Source organism: Pogonomyrmex barbatus, unplaced genomic scaffold, assembly GCF_055798465.1.
Source record: "Pogonomyrmex barbatus isolate J1 unplaced genomic scaffold, ASM5579846v1 scaffold10, whole genome shotgun sequence".
Taxonomy (NCBI): Eukaryota; Metazoa; Arthropoda; class Insecta; order Hymenoptera; family Formicidae; genus Pogonomyrmex; species Pogonomyrmex barbatus.
Window position 1 is genome coordinate 7,295,103 of NW_028297099.1, and position 19,388 is coordinate 7,314,490.

General features: G+C 32.0%; 1 protein-coding gene and 1 long non-coding RNA gene across 11 annotated transcripts in view; one reads left to right on the plus strand and one right to left on the minus strand.

Annotated features, from left to right (window-relative positions):
* Window positions 1-19,388, plus strand: part of unc79 (UNC-79 domain-containing protein) — a 22,551-nt gene continuing 3,163 nt past the window's right edge. Inside the window, exons 1-41 of one of the 10 annotated variants that reach the window (XM_089070589.1) lie at window positions 1-140; window positions 257-354; window positions 748-867; window positions 1,332-1,493; window positions 1,824-1,994; window positions 2,084-2,110; window positions 2,436-2,525; window positions 2,711-2,896; window positions 4,254-4,486; window positions 4,576-4,790; window positions 5,267-5,619; window positions 6,688-6,829; window positions 7,320-7,496; window positions 7,577-7,848; window positions 8,015-8,157; window positions 8,266-8,490; window positions 8,640-8,783; window positions 9,164-9,293; window positions 9,786-9,958; window positions 10,403-10,551; window positions 10,658-10,815; window positions 11,045-11,226; window positions 11,411-11,612; window positions 11,736-11,930; window positions 12,059-12,172; window positions 12,901-13,049; window positions 13,178-13,299; window positions 13,543-13,774; window positions 13,967-14,108; window positions 14,184-14,379; window positions 15,164-15,437; window positions 15,730-15,959; window positions 16,115-16,575; window positions 16,636-16,725; window positions 16,850-17,026; window positions 17,256-17,341; window positions 17,471-17,724; window positions 18,061-18,111; window positions 18,700-18,813; window positions 18,905-19,045; window positions 19,121-19,275. In XM_089070589.1, coding sequence (XP_088926715.1) covers window positions 330-354; window positions 748-867; window positions 1,332-1,493; window positions 1,824-1,994; window positions 2,084-2,110; window positions 2,436-2,525; window positions 2,711-2,896; window positions 4,254-4,486; window positions 4,576-4,790; window positions 5,267-5,619; window positions 6,688-6,829; window positions 7,320-7,496; window positions 7,577-7,848; window positions 8,015-8,157; window positions 8,266-8,490; window positions 8,640-8,783; window positions 9,164-9,293; window positions 9,786-9,958; window positions 10,403-10,551; window positions 10,658-10,815; window positions 11,045-11,226; window positions 11,411-11,612; window positions 11,736-11,930; window positions 12,059-12,172; window positions 12,901-13,049; window positions 13,178-13,299; window positions 13,543-13,774; window positions 13,967-14,108; window positions 14,184-14,379; window positions 15,164-15,437; window positions 15,730-15,959; window positions 16,115-16,575; window positions 16,636-16,725; window positions 16,850-17,026; window positions 17,256-17,341; window positions 17,471-17,724; window positions 18,061-18,111; window positions 18,700-18,813; window positions 18,905-19,045; window positions 19,121-19,275 — 6,862 coding nt within the window. In that variant the 5' untranslated portion in view covers window positions 1-140; window positions 257-329. Of the gene's footprint in view, window positions 355-747; window positions 868-1,331; window positions 1,494-1,823; window positions 1,995-2,083; window positions 2,111-2,435; window positions 2,526-2,710; window positions 2,897-4,253; window positions 4,487-4,575; window positions 4,791-5,266; window positions 5,620-6,687; window positions 6,830-7,319; window positions 7,497-7,576; window positions 7,849-8,014; window positions 8,158-8,265; window positions 8,491-8,639; window positions 8,784-9,163; window positions 9,294-9,785; window positions 9,959-10,402; window positions 10,552-10,657; window positions 10,816-11,044; window positions 11,227-11,410; window positions 11,613-11,735; window positions 11,931-12,058; window positions 12,173-12,900; window positions 13,050-13,177; window positions 13,300-13,542; window positions 13,775-13,966; window positions 14,109-14,183; window positions 14,380-15,163; window positions 15,438-15,729; window positions 15,960-16,114; window positions 16,576-16,635; window positions 16,726-16,849; window positions 17,027-17,255; window positions 17,342-17,470; window positions 17,725-18,060; window positions 18,112-18,699; window positions 18,814-18,904; window positions 19,046-19,120; window positions 19,276-19,388 lie in introns of all 10 variants that reach the window. The other 9 variants (XM_089070594.1, XM_089070590.1, XM_089070593.1 and 6 more) reach the window with 9 other exon arrangements.
* LOC148937905 (uncharacterized) lies at window positions 6,687-8,702 on the minus strand. The gene is made up of 2 exons (XR_016137910.1): window positions 8,563-8,702; window positions 6,687-8,501 (listed from the first exon to the last, which is right to left on the minus strand). It is a non-coding gene; the product is annotated as an uncharacterized LOC148937905 (long non-coding RNA).

Sequence of the window (19,388 nt, forward strand, 5' to 3'; positions counted from 1 at the left end):
CAACTAAGATGAGGATTGACGAAAAATATCAACGCGCAATATCATGTCAAATGGATCAATACGAAAATGCGCGCACGTCCGTTTTCCTCACCCCCGGAGCAGCGACTTACGAGATAACTCCTGAATCGTGAGCTTGTTCGGTATGTTCGTCCCAAGTGGTGAATTGTCAATGATATTATCGTTCAAGATCAATTCTTCCCATCAATTCTTCACATTCCAATATTATATTTATCTTCACTTAAAATTTTATTGTCAGAATTAAAGTTTAATTGCTACGAATCCCTGATGCGCCCTGATGTGTGAGAGTGAGTCTGCCCGGTTAGATCATCATGATGGGGACCCGATACGCATCATGTAATTATACATGTTTACTTCCTGCCTATAAAGAAAGAAATAAATTCTTGTACTGTAACTTATATATAGGATGGATCTGAATACATGGCACAACCAGAAAAGGGGGTGATTTTACGACATAAAATAAGTGGAAATGATAGAGTATGTTTTTTTTTTTTTTTTTTTTTTTGGATAAAATCTTGAGATTCTTTATTAACTTTTAGAAAGAATTTTTAAAATTAATAAAATCATCTTCTTTCCGGTTGGTCGTGTATTTGGGCTTATCCTATATATACTTATATATTTTATGTACATTTTTTAAAAAAGCAATGTATCTTTTTTCAACCTGAATTTTAATAAACAAACATAAATATATGAAAAAAACAGTTAAAAATGTTTCTTATAAAATTGCAGATAGTCTAAAGCTAGCTAGCTTACACGATGCTTACCAACGACTACTTTATGGAACTCAGCCAATACCTTCTGGACTGGATATCGCAAACATATTAAAATATTTTTCTCAAACCTTGCTATGTAAGTGTTGTTAATTTATAAATAAATTTATATTTTTGAGGATTTAAACTATTTTTTAATCAATTTGAATTAATTGATTAATATATTTAATAAATTAAAGTAAAAAAATGTGATTTTTTTTTTAATTAATTAAGCTGCATGTAAACTAATGAGACTAAGAAATTGTAAATTTAAATTGATACAAATATTAAACACATTTTATTTTATGATATATTGAATTTATTGACAATTTTTTATGTGTTTTATTTTTATAAAAAAATATGAATATATGAAAATCTTAATTTCTGAAATTTCACTTCAGATCTGTTATTAAATGACTGAAAATATAAATAAATACAAATGTTAATTAAATTCATTTCATTAAATGTTAACGAAAGTTTATCCAGTAGAAAAAATGTAATTCTTAAAAAATTAATACAATCCATTCGTCAATTTAGCAAACATGTTATAACAAAAATTTTCAGGTCTGTTGAAAGAATCGTCCGTGTCGCCGTTCGACATGATCAAATCGCAGGAACTCGATGCAGACCGAATGGCATTATTCCCAAGTTTGGACTACAAGCAGCTTTACAATGCGTTGACGCAGATGATCGATGTCGTGCCATTGATCCACATCGGCCTGCCAGGTTTATCTCTGCCGACCATTACTAAGATGTTGTACAGGATGTAAAATTAGTATTACCTAAATATTTGATTTTAATGAACTCTGAAATACGAAAAGAACTTTCGTTTCTAAATCTCCAACAGTTCTAGAGAGAAAATAAACTCGATTAAGTACGACTCAATTTTACATCTTCCATATGATATAAGTAAAATTATTTTTATCTTTATTATTTTATATTTTGTTTTCTTTTATAATTATAAGCTACTACTTGTTTATAGTCTAATAATTCTTTCCTTTCGAGCTATTTTTATCAAACTATTTGAAAATAATAAATACAATTTATCGTTTCCAGCTTTTGGGAAAGCCTTGCTACAGTGTCTGGCATGCATGCTGCTGTTTCTCGATCACGATTTGATCGATAATTTGTCATACTTAACCGCTAGTACGATATCAGTACTTCCCGTGGAGTTGCACGAAGACATCGTCAATTATCTCTGTTTTTACATTTTACCGTTCACCATTAGTGAGTTTTCTCATTGTATATTTGTATATATCAGCATTACTTGAATTTGTAATTTATACGATAAGCACACATTCACTTGTCTTTCTAAGAGAGAAAAACAGCTGCCGGAAGGGAATGTGAGTGTGGAAAGAAAATTTTAGTATATACTTTATACCGATATATAGGAGCTTTCTTATTAATTAAAAAAATTGGCTTGCCGGCTGAAAAACTAGTTGACGAAATGTAGAATAGTGCGTATCTTTTATTTTAGAATTAATATAATATATTTTACCGTAAGTTATTAAATCAAAGATTTAATATCTTTGTTTTTTATGCCACGACGGTTATCCACATGTCGATTGCAGCTAGTTATATTATTAAGATTTAATCAAAGCAATTGAAAGCTAATAGATAAAAAGCTAGAAAATTAATGGATTTTATTATACATATTTTAACTTTCAGCGAGAAAACCCGAGATTGGAGAGGAGAGTGCCGCTAGTCAATCAGTGGCCGCTGTTATAATGATGGTATTTCAATATTCCAGCAATCCAGGTGCGTGACAGGGAAAAGTATAAATTTAATGTAAACGTGTAATTAATTTCGAATTATTAGATAATTATTCCTCTCTATTCTAAGTTTCCTTATCATTACAGAAATATTTGTGTGAATGAAGATATTAAATTTCTTAATTAAATTTCTTAATAATATTACGAGAGAAAACATTTTCTCTTTTCTAGCACATCACTGTCAGTTGCTGGAGTGTCTGATGGCCTTGAAACCAGGAGTCGTGAAAGACATTCTTTGCGTTATCGCCTACGGCACTGCGTCGGCGAGAGCTTCAGCTGCGAAATTGTTGTTCTATTACTGGCCATCATTTAATCCAAATCTGTTCGATCGCCGTGCGGTGTTGGTAAAATTTGCTAGTAAGTACTAGATGTCCAGGATGTGTCATACTTATTGACATAACGCTCGCACAAAACAAGTTAAACTAATAAATCCTTTACTATTTTATGATTTTTGCAATAATTCATAATCAAAAAACTTTCATGTATAATTAGTAAATATATTAGTTTATATAGAGTTTATATTTATATACTTTTTTATATACAATATTATAATTTATAAAAAGTCTGCCTTACTCTAAAAATTCTGGTATAATCGATGATATATGTTATGTTTTATTTCAATGCATTTTGCATTCATAAATCCATTGCGTATAAGTAGAGTAAAAAAATAAAATATTGTAGGGGAAAAGGAAGTAAAATGAAGAAATAAAATGACGATTTATTATTTTTCTAAACCAATAATGAAAATGAGATTTTTTTTTTTATTCAATTTTAATAAAAATTTAATAAAAACTTTTGACAAAAATACATAATAATTTGACTTTAATTTGTCTATAAAAATAAATAATCTGTTGACTAGAAATCTGTTGCACTCGTATATAATTTATTAGTGTTTGTTCACAAGGAAATATATAATTATAGTAAATACTTTCACTTTCTTTACGAAAGTACGATATAATAATTTCAAAACGTATGTAATAATTACATGTTAAGGTATATAATTACCTTAACATATTAATATTTCTCATTTTCTGCATTGGAATACTTTCATGAAATGGATGAATAAATATGATAAGGGTATGATGATGACAGAGTAATAGCAGAGTAAAATGATTAATGTTACATGCGTGTAAGACGCATTAATTATTTTTCTGTTCTGCATTTAATTTAATTTTAGATTATATATACTTATAGATTATATATTGTAAATAATCATTTTTACTTTAATATCTTAGTAATTTTATTTAAGTTCAGATCACATAAGTAATATTTTTTGTTCTATTTACATTTTTTATTGCATTGAAATGTTATAATATTATAAGCAACGTTTATAAATCTTTTCATTTATAAAAAAATCTTTTTTTAACCGAATCTGACTTCTCTCGTCATCTTATCTTTTATTAAAAATCTTATCTGTACATTGATTACCGATGAAATTTATATTTTTAAAAAATATAAATTTATAATTCATTTATCAATTTTTGTAGATTGATATGAACTTTAGTCTCTGAAAATCTGAAAAAGTATGTCGTTATTTTTACATCATCACAGAAATTAAAAAAAAATAATTAAATCTTAAGATCGTCATTTTACTCTTTCTTTCTCTATATAATATATCGATATATATTCAAGACTAAAGATAGCAAGCAAATTCTAAAATACAACGTAATATTATAAACAAAATTATTAATTGTTTTTATTAATTAATTTTTAGACGACTTCACTCCATTTGTATGCCAACGAGATAGTTGCCCAAATGCCGGCAATGCGGAAGCTGCAAAAGTCTGTTACAATCATCATATTTCTATCACGTACGCCATCGAATCTCCACCCCCTCTCTATCTTTGCATCGAATGCGCGAATGAGATCCATCGGGAGCATCCGAATCAGATGTTTTGTGACATTTTGCATCCGATGCAACAAGTGTCCATGGTCTGCGAGAATAAGGTAAAATCTGAAAATTTACATAATTTAATGTTAAGTCAAATATTTAGAATTTGCCTGATATTTTTATCTTCCGTCCTTGATCCTGGCAGAATTGTAGGGGGGCGGACAAGTCGGCTATCAGCGTTTGCTTTTCCACCGAATGTGCGAGTTACAATGGGAATCATCCTATACGATATTGCCAACAGTGTCACAATATTCGTCACAACAATCGTCGTGGCGGTGATCACGTTTATCACATGGCACTCCCGCACATCTCGCAGTTGGATCCGCAAGCGCAGACTTATATGGTTCAGGCGATCGTCAGGTAAGCTATTAGAAAGGAATACTTGCTTAAATACTCAAAAATTGAGTCAGATACATATTTAAAAATAAGTCTATTGATCAAAATATCAAAATAATTAGTAATAAAGTGCATAAGGAATGAACAATACATTTATGACTTCCGAGAATTTCAAAATATCGTAAACCCTCTTTATAAAAAATCTTCAATATTGCAAAAGTAATTTTTTGCATATTAATTCTTAATTATTTTGGAAATCTGATATGTTGGAAAAATTTGCTTGCAATATCTAATTCTTAGCATCCAAAAATCTATAAGAAATATCTTGTCTGGTGTTAAAATAATCTTTTGCTATAAACTTATTTGATGACCTAACAAAATTAGATTCAGATTTATATCGGGTCAAATTTTTAAATATTTTAATAAACTATTCTTTTCATTTAATATTTAATTGGTTATAAACTCGACTCTCAGCTAAACGTGACTTTTTTATTTTGTAGTTTGCTCAGGGAAGCCGAGCCGATAAGTATTGATAGTAATCGCGACACGGATATAAGTGCTAGCACTAGCAATAAAGGTGGCTTAGGATTCGTAGGGAGTAGCAGTGGTGGAAGTGGTGGCGGTGGAGGTATCGGGAGTTCATTCGGTCATTGCGATCCTACAAGTTTGGAGGAACGACAGCTCCTCGGCAGATATGGCGTATGGCTGCTAGTGGGACTTTGTACCCCTAACGAGGATACCCCGGTTGAAATACTGGGCCGTTTATTATCAATGTTATTTCATTGGTTTCATGTCACTGCCTACTGTTTCGATGGTATTGAAAAAAGACTTATACACCTTATCTTTTCTGTTGGTAATTTAACACTTTGCATATATACACTTTACTCAAGTAGACGTAGAGAGCCAGACGTAGGCAGTAGCGTGGTATGTCGGCTAAATATGTTGTAATATATACAAGGTGTAAGCATCCTCTGTGTATGCGTTGTAACATATAAAACATGCTATTTGTCTTCCTATTTGTTTCAAGAGAAACATTTATGTCGATATAAAATGTACACTGCCGACCAAAAGTTTAAAATCGATAAAAAATTCAATACCTTATTCAATATTTTTTCGCAATTTGAAAATAAATACATTTATACATTTATACATTTATATATACCGTTATACATTTAATACAATTTATGGGTAACATTGCTTAATTTCAAGAAAATGAAACTATCATAAGCTGTTTTTTTTAGAATATAAAGAACTTAAATTATAAATTAAATCTTCTGTCTTTTGCCAGAAGAAATAAATAAATTTATAATTAAATTAAATTTATAAAAAAGTGTAAGAGATTACTAACACTTGTAAAGAGTGTCTATGTATTCTTTAATATTTCTCATCTTGTATAAAATATTTCTGTAGAATTTTTAAACATTTTATATTACTCTTTATTTCATTATAAAATATTAAAAATAAAATAATAGCTATATTAAATACACAAAATGTTATTTCATGTAGTAGATATTTAAATTAATGTCTTAAACTTTTGGCCGGCAGTTATATCTGTTTCTGAAATTAGGCTAAAAAGTATGCCTAAAATATTTAGCCGAATTAGATCTATTTCGTCTTACGAAATAGATTAAACGTGTAGAAAATATTAACTCGAGATTAAAGATTGCATGCAATGTATCAAAGATATCAGCACACAACTCGACACATATTCGGAACTTGCACTTAAGTGTTAACTTTGAAAGATTTAGCCTCGTTTTACTGCATGCCACAAATCCGGGAAACAATAAATGTCAAATCTATTCATGTGTTCCGATCGTATTGTATGTCGCTAGATTGATAGTTTAACCGATGGCATCCCTAAGTCAATTTTAATAGCTTTACTTTCTTGCAAGCAATTTTCGACTTATTGAAAATATTTCAGGCCAAGCGGAGAGCGCGCTGGAGAAGTTGAAAACGGAGTACGTTTGCGAATGGCTCTCGGAAGTTATGAAAACGCATTACGAAGTGTTTATTTCCTGTCTTCTACCACATCCCGCGGACTATGTCAGAGTTGGAGGTCACTGGTAAAGGAGAAATTCGCATTTTTATGAAATAAATAATATAATGTGTATGATTAAAATTATATATCTACTTATCAAAGGTCTGAACATACACTATTTTTTCCGGTTAAATTAAAAGCAACAGAAATAAGCTTTCAAAAATATTTTATTGAATAATTTTATTGAAATATTTTATTGTAACAAAAGAAATAATTTATTATTTTTATTATTATTAATTAGTTATTATTTATTTTATTATTATTAAATAAATTTTAAAAATATTTTATTATATCAAAATAATTTAAAATATTTTTAAAAGCTTGCTTGTTCCGTTATTTTTAATTTAACCAAAAGAAATAATGTGTGCTCGGACATTTGACAAAATAGTATATAATAATAAACAACATTGTTGCAATTATTTATTTGATTAAATATTAGATTTAATACTAAATTGTGTTAACGTATAACTGATTGTATAACGTATAATTGATCCTACTCGTTATCTCGTTGAAAGGGAAACCTTGGCTTCAAGAACATCGCATTTGAAAGACGGGTTGCATCGATTATTTTGTCTGGTACCATACGAAGTAATTACGCCCGACATATGGGATTACGTGATGCCGCATTGGATGGAAGCGGTGGTAAATGACGTTCCCGAAAATGAACTTCAGGAGCTAAAGATAATACTGAGGTGTGCGCTTTATCTTTAAGAGAGATCCCTTACTCAGAATTTTCTAAGTCTACGTGAGAACTTGTTCATTCACGTTACAGCAAGATCTTGGATCGGGACATGAATTCCTTAGGATTTGACGTGAAGAAGATGTATAACTTTATAGCGAAGCGATTCGTCAATACGAGCGCTAAAGTACAAGAGCAGGCTCTTCATTGGTTGCAAACGCTTACCATGCTGGAAATAACGTTACCCCTGGACCAACTGTTTTCAATATTCAGCGACGGAGTTGCCGTCATGCAGTCGATGAACTCGGCGGAGTCAGAATTGAAACCGAGCAAGTCTACAAAGGAAGACGATGAAAACATTACATGTATGACATTATAATTATACCGATTATTACTATATCTTCAACGAAAAATGTCGGAAAAATCTTGTTGAAAGAAAATAGAAACAGAAATGTTAATGAAATTTTTTATTAGAAATGTCAAGACATATTTGTTATGTGATCTTATGAAGTATAGTCTTATAATGTCTAGGTCCCATAGTGGAAAATGATTCAGGGAAATCAACGCCACTTTCTGATGACGTAGTTCCAACGCCAAGACACATGGAATTTATGACGAACGCAGAACTTAATTTGTCTTGTTGTATTCTCATGCTTGATATATTATTGAAACAGGCAAGATACAAATCTCGCATAAAGGATTAACTGTGTATTAGCAACATCTATAAAGTTCTTCTTCTTCTTTATGTAATAGAAAAGTAAAGAAACATTTGACTTTGACAGATGGAACTTCAGAATGTGGACAAGCATACTGGAATTAATACACGGGTCTGCCGAGATGCTTGTCATTTGATGAAATCCATAGTTGCGTCCAACTGGAATAACTGTCACGTCTGCGACACATCGGACATTGAATGTTCTTATTGCGAGTCGAGGGTGATTTGGCATCAGCTATGTCTACAATTGATTACTTACATGGTACCGGAAAATCCAGCATATCCACCTGATGTTAGTGATTTCTAATACAATTCATAATTAGTGGGAAAATGTGATAAAATATTTATAAAAATAATAATTTACCTTTTTTTCGATTTGAAGAATATTTTTACATCACATTGCTAAAACAAGATTTACAAATATACGTTCTCATTTTTCAGACAATCGTAGATGAAACCGCGGAAGATAACGCTCGTAAAAGTCCGGAAACGACGAGGAAGGGCGATTCGAAGCCGGATGTGGTCATCAACATGCCGGTACCGGAAATGCATTCCGTCGGTGGGGTCTTAGTTCACATGCCACACGTACGTCTCTTAAATAAATTTTAAAATGGCGAATTCTCAACGCTAATGTTTAATGTTTGTCTCATTGAGGATTAAAATTCCGTGACTTTTATCGAAAAGAGAAAAAGGAAATAAAAGAGGAAACTTGCTCCGCGATGAGATAAACATTATGAAAAAAAAAAAAAAAAAAAAAACAAAGAAAATGTTGTCTCTAATGTCACTGCGTATTACACAATCCTTCATTAATAAAGCAGCATGCTACTTGAAACTGTCTTAACTGTGTATGTGTGTCCGTATGCGCTTCTCTCTATCTGTCTCTTCTTCTACGACACGGCCCGATCACAAAGACACGGTAGGCTAATCTATGTTACCGGAATAGCTATTTTGATCGTTTATGTCAGTTCTTCGAACAGATTATGACAGCGACAGTAGAGACAGTTTCGGAACAGCTGGACCTCGCAGCCATCATGCCAACGGAGAAGATTATGTCCGCCGTCGCGAGAACGGTTACGCTATCGGAAACGGATGTTGGTAAGCCAATACTCTATGTATACTACTTGTTTTCAAAAATTTTAGCACATCATTTTTTTCAATATAAATTTAACATGAGACTAGAATACTGATAGTAAATACTCGATAAGGCAAGATCTTTGGCACCTGATAATTCTTTTCTGGATTTATATATAAATTCAAGATATTTGTTTTTGTTGCTATGTGCCATTATTTTTAACGGACTTGAAATATAGCTGCTTAAAATCAAAGCAAAAAATCTGAATCTTTCCTTTTTAATAAATCAATAATCAAATTAAAATGTTATAAATTATTGCTCCTTCCACGAAAAATTCGTTTAGAGAAGACATTTATATTTCTTTTGTATTAAAATATTTTTAAAATTTTTATTTGTGTTCTATTATTCTTAATTTAATCGAAAAAAATATTATGTGCTTTTGACAAGTAGTGTATGCCGCTTTTTAATAATTATATATTGATAATAATTGTTATATAAATACCATGTGCTTTTAGCTACCGCTACAGTGAGCGTAGCAAAACCACATTTAATAGGCGAAAATGATGAACCAGTAAGCCTAAGTCCAGAAGCTGATTCGGACGATTTTTGGCACACTTCCGTGGGAAAGTTTCGTTTTACAATAGAAGAATTACCAGAACAGCTTCAATATATTCACAAACTACTGAAGGTATTAATACTGCATTGTGAATCAAACGGTCGGATGATATATAATATAATACGCATAGAATTATACTTAAATTAACACGTTGAATACCAGACTAAAACTTTTTCTCTGTTTGATATATATATATATATATATATTTGAATTTAAAAACAAATAATAAAAAACAAACAAATTTATGTTTATATGTGCACTTCATATTTTAGAATATTAAGTTTATAATTAATTATCAACTCCACCAATTTATAATTAATTATAATTACAAATATGATTATTTATAATTTTATCTATTTTTATCGAGTCGAATACCAGGTTACTGAAGCTTAACATATTAATTTATTTAATAATTGAGTAGTTAAAAGTCATAATATTAATAATCTTATAATTATAAAAGTAATGTCATCTTCAAGATTGATTGAAAATTACTGTCGATAAAAATTTTCTTTACAGGAAATAATGACGATCGACAAACCAGATATCCTTTATTATATGCTGCAGTGTTTGAATGTAATGTGCCTGTATGGTGATGCATTTAACACAGCAGTGAAGGATCACCAAGGATTCTTCATATGGTGCCAAGAGAATTTATTAATAAAGAAGTATGTATTAGACACATCGAGATGTTTCTCTTGGAAGTAAGCAGCGATGGAAAAAAACACGAGAACTTGATTTCAATCTTCTTAATCCTTTATTACCCCATTCTAGTTTATGGGAGCTCCTTAACGCAGAGCATTCGCACATAGCGCAAGTGACCGTTCCATTGTTATTGCATTGTGTAACATTACCCTGCGGCACTGATACTTTCTGGCGGCTTGTACAAGAAGAATTTCACAATTCCGATTGGCGTATTAGATTCGTCGCAGGTAATCACATATAATTTGGAATGGCAAACTGATTATTTTTAATGTCTGTACATTCCAAAAATTTTACATTTATTATTATTAACTAATTTCTTTTATCATTATTCTAGTTCTAGATATTCGCATAGAGATTACTTTAAATATATATTATTCTATTTTACTTTTTAACTTTTGTGTCTTATTTTACAACTTTAGATTAAAAAAAAATAAACTTATATTTTTTATATTTCAGTCGAGCGCGTCACGTTAATCGCGAGATTCATGGACTCGACACCATTGCGGAACATCTTAAGTCTTCAAGCTGCGTTAGCAAATGCATTCTGTTATTTAATTACGAGCATGGATGACAACAATGTATATGTTGCGCAGCGTGCAACATTATATCTCGGTACCATTCATGACACAGCAATTAGGGTAAATTTTATTATCCTTATATCATATACTTGAAACTTTGTTTATCGGGAATACAATTTTTAAATGAAGCTTGTTGTGTTTACTCGTTATTAGGAAACTATTACATATTATATATTACATATGATTTCTCAATCTTGAAAAGAAAAATAATTTTTTATATTGAAATTATTTATAAATTTTGCAGTCATTAATTTTATGCTTGGAGACACAATTTGATTCCGTAATCGTAGACCGGCCAATGGTATTGCAATCACTTTACCAACTACACAATAGCCTAAGCGATCGACGTATTTTGACGTGGGAATTTTTCCTGAATCGATTTGATACGCTATTTCTCGAGGCTCAAATCAACTTGGAGAAATCAGGAGATGTGGCTTACTTACGTGGTTGGTATTATCTTGTCAGCGAAAAAGAATACAAATCTCTCGCGGCGTTCTACATCAATAAGAGGATTATATTAAAAGATTGTAGTAAAATCTATCCTGAGTGATCTATCTTTTTCGTTGTAGATCTGAAAAATACAGATCTGAACAGCGAAGTGTTCATGAAGAAATTGCATCGCGTTCACGAGGCATTGTCTCAGTCTGACGGCAGCGGGACGAGTTCCGTAAAGACGCTGAGCGCGAGTTTCGGCACCAAGTGGCCCTACAAGCGTACAATGTCGGCACCGGCCTCGATGATACCACGACAAGACACCAAGCAAGGTACGTAATCCCACCTGCGTACTTGCGCTTCTCTCAATCCTTATCCCTCTCGCCTCTACGCGCACATCACAAACTATCGTACACTGTGTGTTACTTCTCTCCTTTTGTTTTCCGCATCTTTCACGCAGAAAAGGAAAAGGTCTACAGCCGACAATATTCCGCGCCGATCTTGAAAAGGAAGAGCTCGAGATTCGGATTGGGTCAGTTGTTGGGGTCCACCCCGCCTAATAACAGTATTCCAGGTAGAGTAGCGTGTGTTGCCTGCGTAGCTGTAGACGGGACATAAGTGTGAGCGCGCAAAAAATATGTTGCTCGTTTGTATTACACGGTCTATTAAAGGATGTTAAAGCAATCGACTCCAGATGGATTCGTTCGGTCGAATAGGTCGAACGGTAAGTAGCAAAAGAGTCGCAGAATCTCGTCAGAGATGCTTTAGCGATGCTTATTGATGTGTATTAAGTGTAAAAATCAGTAGCTTCCGATCGATTCGCTTTGCGAGCTCATGAAGCAAATCGATCGATCGAGTTGTGGATTCACGAATTGCTTGTAAATGTATCTACATAAGTGATAACGAAGATTTAACAATAAAATCAATTTTTCTTCGTAAAATATGTAGACTTGACTAGGAAGAATTTTTTAGAAAGCTTTTATGAGATATAATAATAATATCCTTTACATTTAAGATATGGCTTTGAATTAGTGGTCTGCTTTTCCTTCATATCGCTTCAATTATATAGCTTTCAATATAAAATGTGACTCGCATGCTTTTCCTTTGCTATTTAGCATAAACTTATGATTTACTTAGCGTACATTTATGATGAATTTTTTTGAATTGTGAAAAAATGACATAGATAGATATAGAAGTATAGTCAGCATTAAATTATTCTTACTCTATGTAGATCTTATTTCCTTCTTTTTAGCAAATCTCTCCAGTCTGCAGAGCATAAATTAATATTAGAAAATCTTACAGATGGTCACATACATTCGCTGAATATGGTCGATGAAGCTAGTACGTTACCAGGATATACTCACAAAATCGTGGATCTTGAAGAAGCAGACAAAGAAACCATGCATCTGTTGGTCTTTCTTCTAATGCAATTTCTTTCGAGACAGGATCAGGTAGCAAAAATGGAACATTTGTAATAAAATTACAAATTACATTTAATATGAAATATTTACAAATGACAATACATTTCTCAACTTTGCTTTCGTCATTCAAATTTGTACATCGATATCATTTTAATTAGGCCTATCCAACGGACGAGAAACCTATGTCAAAAACTCAAGGCATAGTCTTGCGACATTTATATCTTCTTTTGGGATACAATCAGACTGAGCGCACTTTTCACACCACTCCGCAACGTCTAAGGTAAGATTTTCATAATTCCTATCACCTATCATCTTACACTTGATTGTTTAAATTAGATAATATAAAAATTCTCAGACATAATGATTGTAAAAAAATATTGCAAACAAATAAACAAGAATCAATCTTAAAAGTCAATCAAAGCGTGCATCAAATAAGCGTGCACTTATTTTTCTTGTATCAATTTATTTTTACATTTTTAATCGGCTTAATATTTGTAACAATATGATGTTGAAATTATTACAGGCTTTCGCCGGCGTTTAATGTCTTCATTGCCAATTTGCCACAACTGTTAGATCAAAATCATGTGATAGGATGGCTGATGACGTCACCAGTTCTGGCGATATTGCAATATTGTCCTTGCCCTCCGCAAGCTACACCCCCAACTGATCATCAACCACCAAGTTACAGTCTTTGGTATCTGGAGCCACACATCAGGCGGTCTTGGTTAATGTCTCTGCTTGTTATCTTATACAAGGTGAAAAGGCTTATACGATAAAAAAAATAATGCAATATTATATATAACACTGCTCTGAAAAAAAAGAGTAAATTTATGTAAATATATATCGCCGGTAAAAAGTTTGTGACCATTGATTAAAAATATCTGCTATAAATAACTTAATTAATTTCTCACTTAACAATAATAGCAACGATAAATCGCTCTTTTTAGTGTCAATATGGACAACAGCCGTGGTGTAGTCAACTTCAAACGCTAGTGAAGATAGTGTTGAATACACTCAACACACAGCATCATCAGTGCAAGCGGATACCGGCGACTGTAGTTATGGGCGCACCACCCTCCAGATCTCGTGGTGAGAATTTAGATAAGATTAAAAAATTGTAAATATCTTCTCTCGGCAAATAAATAGAAGCAATATGTTTCTCAGACGTGTCTCAACCTTCGCTTGGAGTGGAACACGAACTGACAACGAACACAGTGGGCGAGATAGACACGGAAACACCGCCGATGCGTGCAATCTCGGTGCATCAACGCAGTCCCGGAGGGATGCACGGACAAATGGAAACTCATTGGGAAGAGAATAACAGTCCGGCTTGTCGTTATTTCAACAAACACTTTACCAGGTCAATAAATTTCCAATCGTACAATCAGAACTGTGCAGAAAAGGCATCGTCTCAGGATTTTCCATATTAAGGAGTCCTAAAATTTTAGTTAAAGTAATAATTATTTTTTTAATTAAAATAATCAAAGATTGTGAATTTAATTTTTTACTTAATAATTGGATAAAAACAATTCTACTTCATTATAGAATGAAAGAATTTTTTTTTATATTTTTAAACAAATATAACTACGAAGCATTTTTATATTTTAAGAATATTTTTTAAAAATCTGTTCTTATTTATTAAATAAATATATAATTATAAAAATATTTTTATAGTTTCATTATATTATCTATTTTTATTTTTACTTTTAAAAACAATTTATTTATAAAGTAAGTGTTATGAGAGTTTCGGTTATATTTTTTAATCTCTTTTAAACTCTTTTAATATCAAATTTGAAAACAAATAAAGGGCTTCTTTTTTATTTTTACTATAAATTTTTTGCACAGTCCTGCATACAATTCTATTATATTGGAAACAATTTATTACTCTTGCATAGAGAATTGCGGCAAAAGATTATATAGTTAGAAAGTAGACATTGAATAGTAATTATTAGTATTACCGATTATTACTTTCAGAAAATTATTATTGTGATTTATATGTATATCGCCTAGTAATCGATTCTAATTTTTCTTTTTAGATAATATTTAATAAATGTATCGTATTAATATTTTGTTAGACGCTTCTGTGTCTTTATTTAAGTAGTGGCATGTTACAATTTGTCGCTATTGCGAATGCCTTTGCGAAGCTATTCGATCAATGCGGATGATACGGAGTCCGAGTTGGCAGCGATCCCTGAGAGCCCGAAATCTGACAGCACCTTACATGGCAATAGCGGAGGATCTCTTGGGGAGCTAGAAGAAACGGTCCCTAGAAACGCATCTCTTCAGGAACCGCGAATGTCCATCGTGTCAGATGGAACGAGCATGATTGAGCCGAACAATCGAAATATTAATAAGCCGAAGACGGAATCCGTTACAAAACCTATATGGTTCTTGGGAAACGAAGATGAAGTTTGCCAGGTTATTATTACAAAGCAACCTGTTAACAATATAATATATGAGCAGAGAAAACTAATTTCAAATAAGATAAGAATTTACTTTATTTTTATGGCAAAAGATAAAATTAATTATTAATGTTAGCAAAATATTAATTATTACTATAATCATAGATATAGACAAATGAAATATTATTTTATATTATAAATATATAATTAAAATTGACATCTATTGCAGCATAATATTGAAATTATAATTTTTGTAATTATAAAAATTGATAAAAGTTAACGGCGTTTTAAAAACATGCTTTTTCCAGGGAAATAAAAGCGGCCCTCAAAAGAAATGGAGTGTGTACGAAGGAGTGAAGATGATGGTAACGAGCACATTTCTCACTGGACAACAGGAACCTCCCAGATTTTCGTCTAAAACAGCCTTGCCGCCAATAAAAAATGGCAAAGGACACTTACCTTACAATGGAGACTCATCGAAAGCATATGATTTATCAAGCGCTTTCACTCTTGCAACCAGCATTTCTCACATTCAACGGTAAAATTGGATACCTTTCCATTTTATTATTTAATGCAACTTGTAAACGAATCATCTTTCAGAGATTTGAAACCTATAACTCGCCCCTTCCCCTGGTCCATGATAATTTTATATTAATATTGATATAAAAATATATTTATACTTTAAATTTCCAGATCCGATTTACCAAAAGAGAAAGATAAAGGAACGGAGAAGGAGAAAGCGAAGGAGAAAGAAAAGGAAAAAGAAAAGGAGAAGGAGAAGGAAACAGAAAAAGAGAAGGAAATGGAACTGGAGAAGGAGAAAGAAAAGGAAAAAGAGAAGGAAAAGGCATTTGTGAAAATTGCAGGAACTATCAATAATATCGAGCCTTTGAACGCGAAGCATTTAGGTAGACAGAAACATGTGGAACAAATCACAATTACAGCGACGTCGCCAGTTTCACCTTGTCAAGTAATTACAGTGACAAATAGCGATCACTCGAGCTCGCCAGCACTGAGTTCTTCCATATCATCGCAAGTCATAAGTATCGAGAATGGACAGCAAACAGGTGGTCCTCCTACCAGTCCGCAGCCATTGATGACTACTCCGACTGTCGAACGATTGCTTCCCATTGGTACAATAGTCCGCGCGACTGGTAAGTGATTTGCATCATCGTCAATGTGTAAGAAGTAAGATAAACGACAATCTCTTATAGGATCACGAACGGCACAACGTGTATTAAAATGCGAAGATACGTATGGCTCTCCGGAATCGCCGTTATCAAAAATGGACATTTTGACAGTCAGTGAGTAAACATTCAAAGCGATCACGGAACGGCAAAATTAATCGAGCGAGTTTTAAAAGTGAAGAGCAATAAAAACAAGCTTGTCCAATCTAATGGAATTGAAGTGAATTTTATAATTTTGTAGGTTCCTCATTTGAACAAGATAGCGAGACCTGCATGTCCAGCGATATCACGAGTCCACACAGCATGTCCCAGTTGGAATTTCCAACGCCCGAACGATTGTTGCCAGTTGGTCCTCAGAGAGATTTCCCCAGCTTAGTCGAGCGAGTACGTCAAGCTCTCGATATTTCAGATGTCGAAGGTTTGTTGAAGACGCACCAGTTTCAAGATTTCTGCGCGATAATAATCGTTTATGTGCATATCGAGTGTTTTTATTATCTACAATATTTCTTCTTGAAATTAATCCTAATCTTTACCACATAGCTTGTTGAAAATTTATTTATAATACAGAAATTCTTCTCTGGATTCTTCTTATGAATTTCAAATTTCGACTATTTATTTATAGATACTTTGAGATATTTCTTTTTTAGATATGAATAAATCGAATGAGGATGCAAAACACGGCATTCGTGACTTGGCACTCATGAAGCAGGATAGCGGAACATCTGACAATGTGGTAAGTATATTTTCAATTGATTCTTTTATAATGTTGACTCACAAATGCACAGAATACTTATTTCTGGGACAATATAAATCTGCAAAGATGAGATATCTTATATTTATGAATCTCTTCTTTCCCACACAGTCAACATCACTCGTACCAACTTGCAATGAAGTTAACTCGAGCAGATCGCCGAGTCCAAGAAGGCTAATTAAACAAGTGGCTTTGGAGTCATCTCCACCAGCGATCGACCCCGGAGACTTTGTCTCAAAAATAGCAGACTATGACCAGAGGATTAAGTCGAAGGATCAATTTCGAATTCAACGTGACAGAGTGCGGAAGATCACTGCTATAACGGACCAAGATGCAATTACTCATACAAGGCGAACGGAATCTTGGTAAACTTCTTATGTTATTAGTAGAGGAAAATCATCTATACTAACATAAATTTTCTAAAGAGATTCTCCCTTATTTTTTGGAATCTAAACAATGTATTTTATTAGTATTAAAAACATGATCTACTTGAATAATGAAAAAAATAAAATCATAATTTATCTTGATTTGTTTCTATAAAATTAGCTAAAAAGTTCTTTAAATGCGAAAATAATGTCTATGGTTTTTTTCTTTAATTACATACTTTAAACAATACTAAATATTGATAATATTTGCCATATTTGCCATATTTGTAGTTTCTTATTTGATTTATATTTGGCTTTTTCTTTTTTCTTATATAGTGCGCTTTTAAACATAAAATCGGCTTGCAGCATAAACCGGCACATGTCTCGGTAATTGTGTATTTTTAATAAATTATTTTCCTAATCTGTAAACTATGTTTTTATTTTTAAAATTCTTTAAAAATCTTTAATTTTAATCTTCCAATTTTATAAAATTTATTGTTTTATATGTAGAAATATATATTTTACTTTATAATTAATTAATTTATTTTATATTCAGTTAAATAACACAGTTTCTTATTTTTTGTATCATATTATTAAATTTTCATCAATTTATACTTACCTAATCTGCAATCAATAATGTCAGGAATGACTCACATATTTAAATTCTAGCACCACTTTTATTGTATCACTTTTCAATTTTTCAAATATTTATTTTTAGCTTTTATTTAACAAATGTTTAAAAAGTTTTAAAAAAATGGTATGTCGATGTCAGCAACGTTTTTTTTTTATTTTATTGATTAAATTATGTAAATAATTATTATATCTGTATATTATGTATATACATAATTATATGTACGTATGTATATTATATCTGTATATATCTGTATATTATATCTGTATAAATCTGTATATTATATCTGTATAAATCTGTATATTATATCTGTACGTCATATCTGTATATCCTTTTGTCAATAGGTCGGGCACACAAGCCCAACAAAATTTAGACTTTGTCTCTCAACAAGCGTGTCATGCGGACTTTAATTTAAAGCAGAGCTTATTTCGTATCGGTGACGATTGCGTTTACGACAGGTAGTATTATAGTTATTAAACAAGGATATCATTAGATCAAATTATCAGCATTGTTTGATGATCGAGTTTGATTTGTCTATCACTATTACAGATGTTCGGAATGCGGAACGATAAGGGAAGAGTATTCCGACGAAGAGCTCGGATTGTGTATAATAACTTTAGGAACATTTATTCATCGAGAGCCATCTCTAGCGGCGCCGTTATTGCCAGAAATACTCGGCGTGGTTACTAAGTATAGAAAAATACTATTTTTGAATACTAAATTTTTAATATGGTGAAATAAAATGCTAACGTATTGTGCGTTTAGGATTGCTCTCAACTCAATGTATCCTTGGCAAAGCGAAACGAATATGCATCTTCCGGGTGGTGCGGTCAGCGTAGCGCACCAATTTCTCAGATGCGTTCTCCATCAATTAGCGCCGAATGGAGTATTTATGCAAATGTTTCAGACTCATCTAAACGGTAAAAATATTATGCTGTCAGTTGTAGCTTTGTAGCTAAGTCACTAAATAAATTTTTCTAATTCTCTAATTTTTAATATAAATGTATAAGTCTTCTAATATCAATATCTTTAA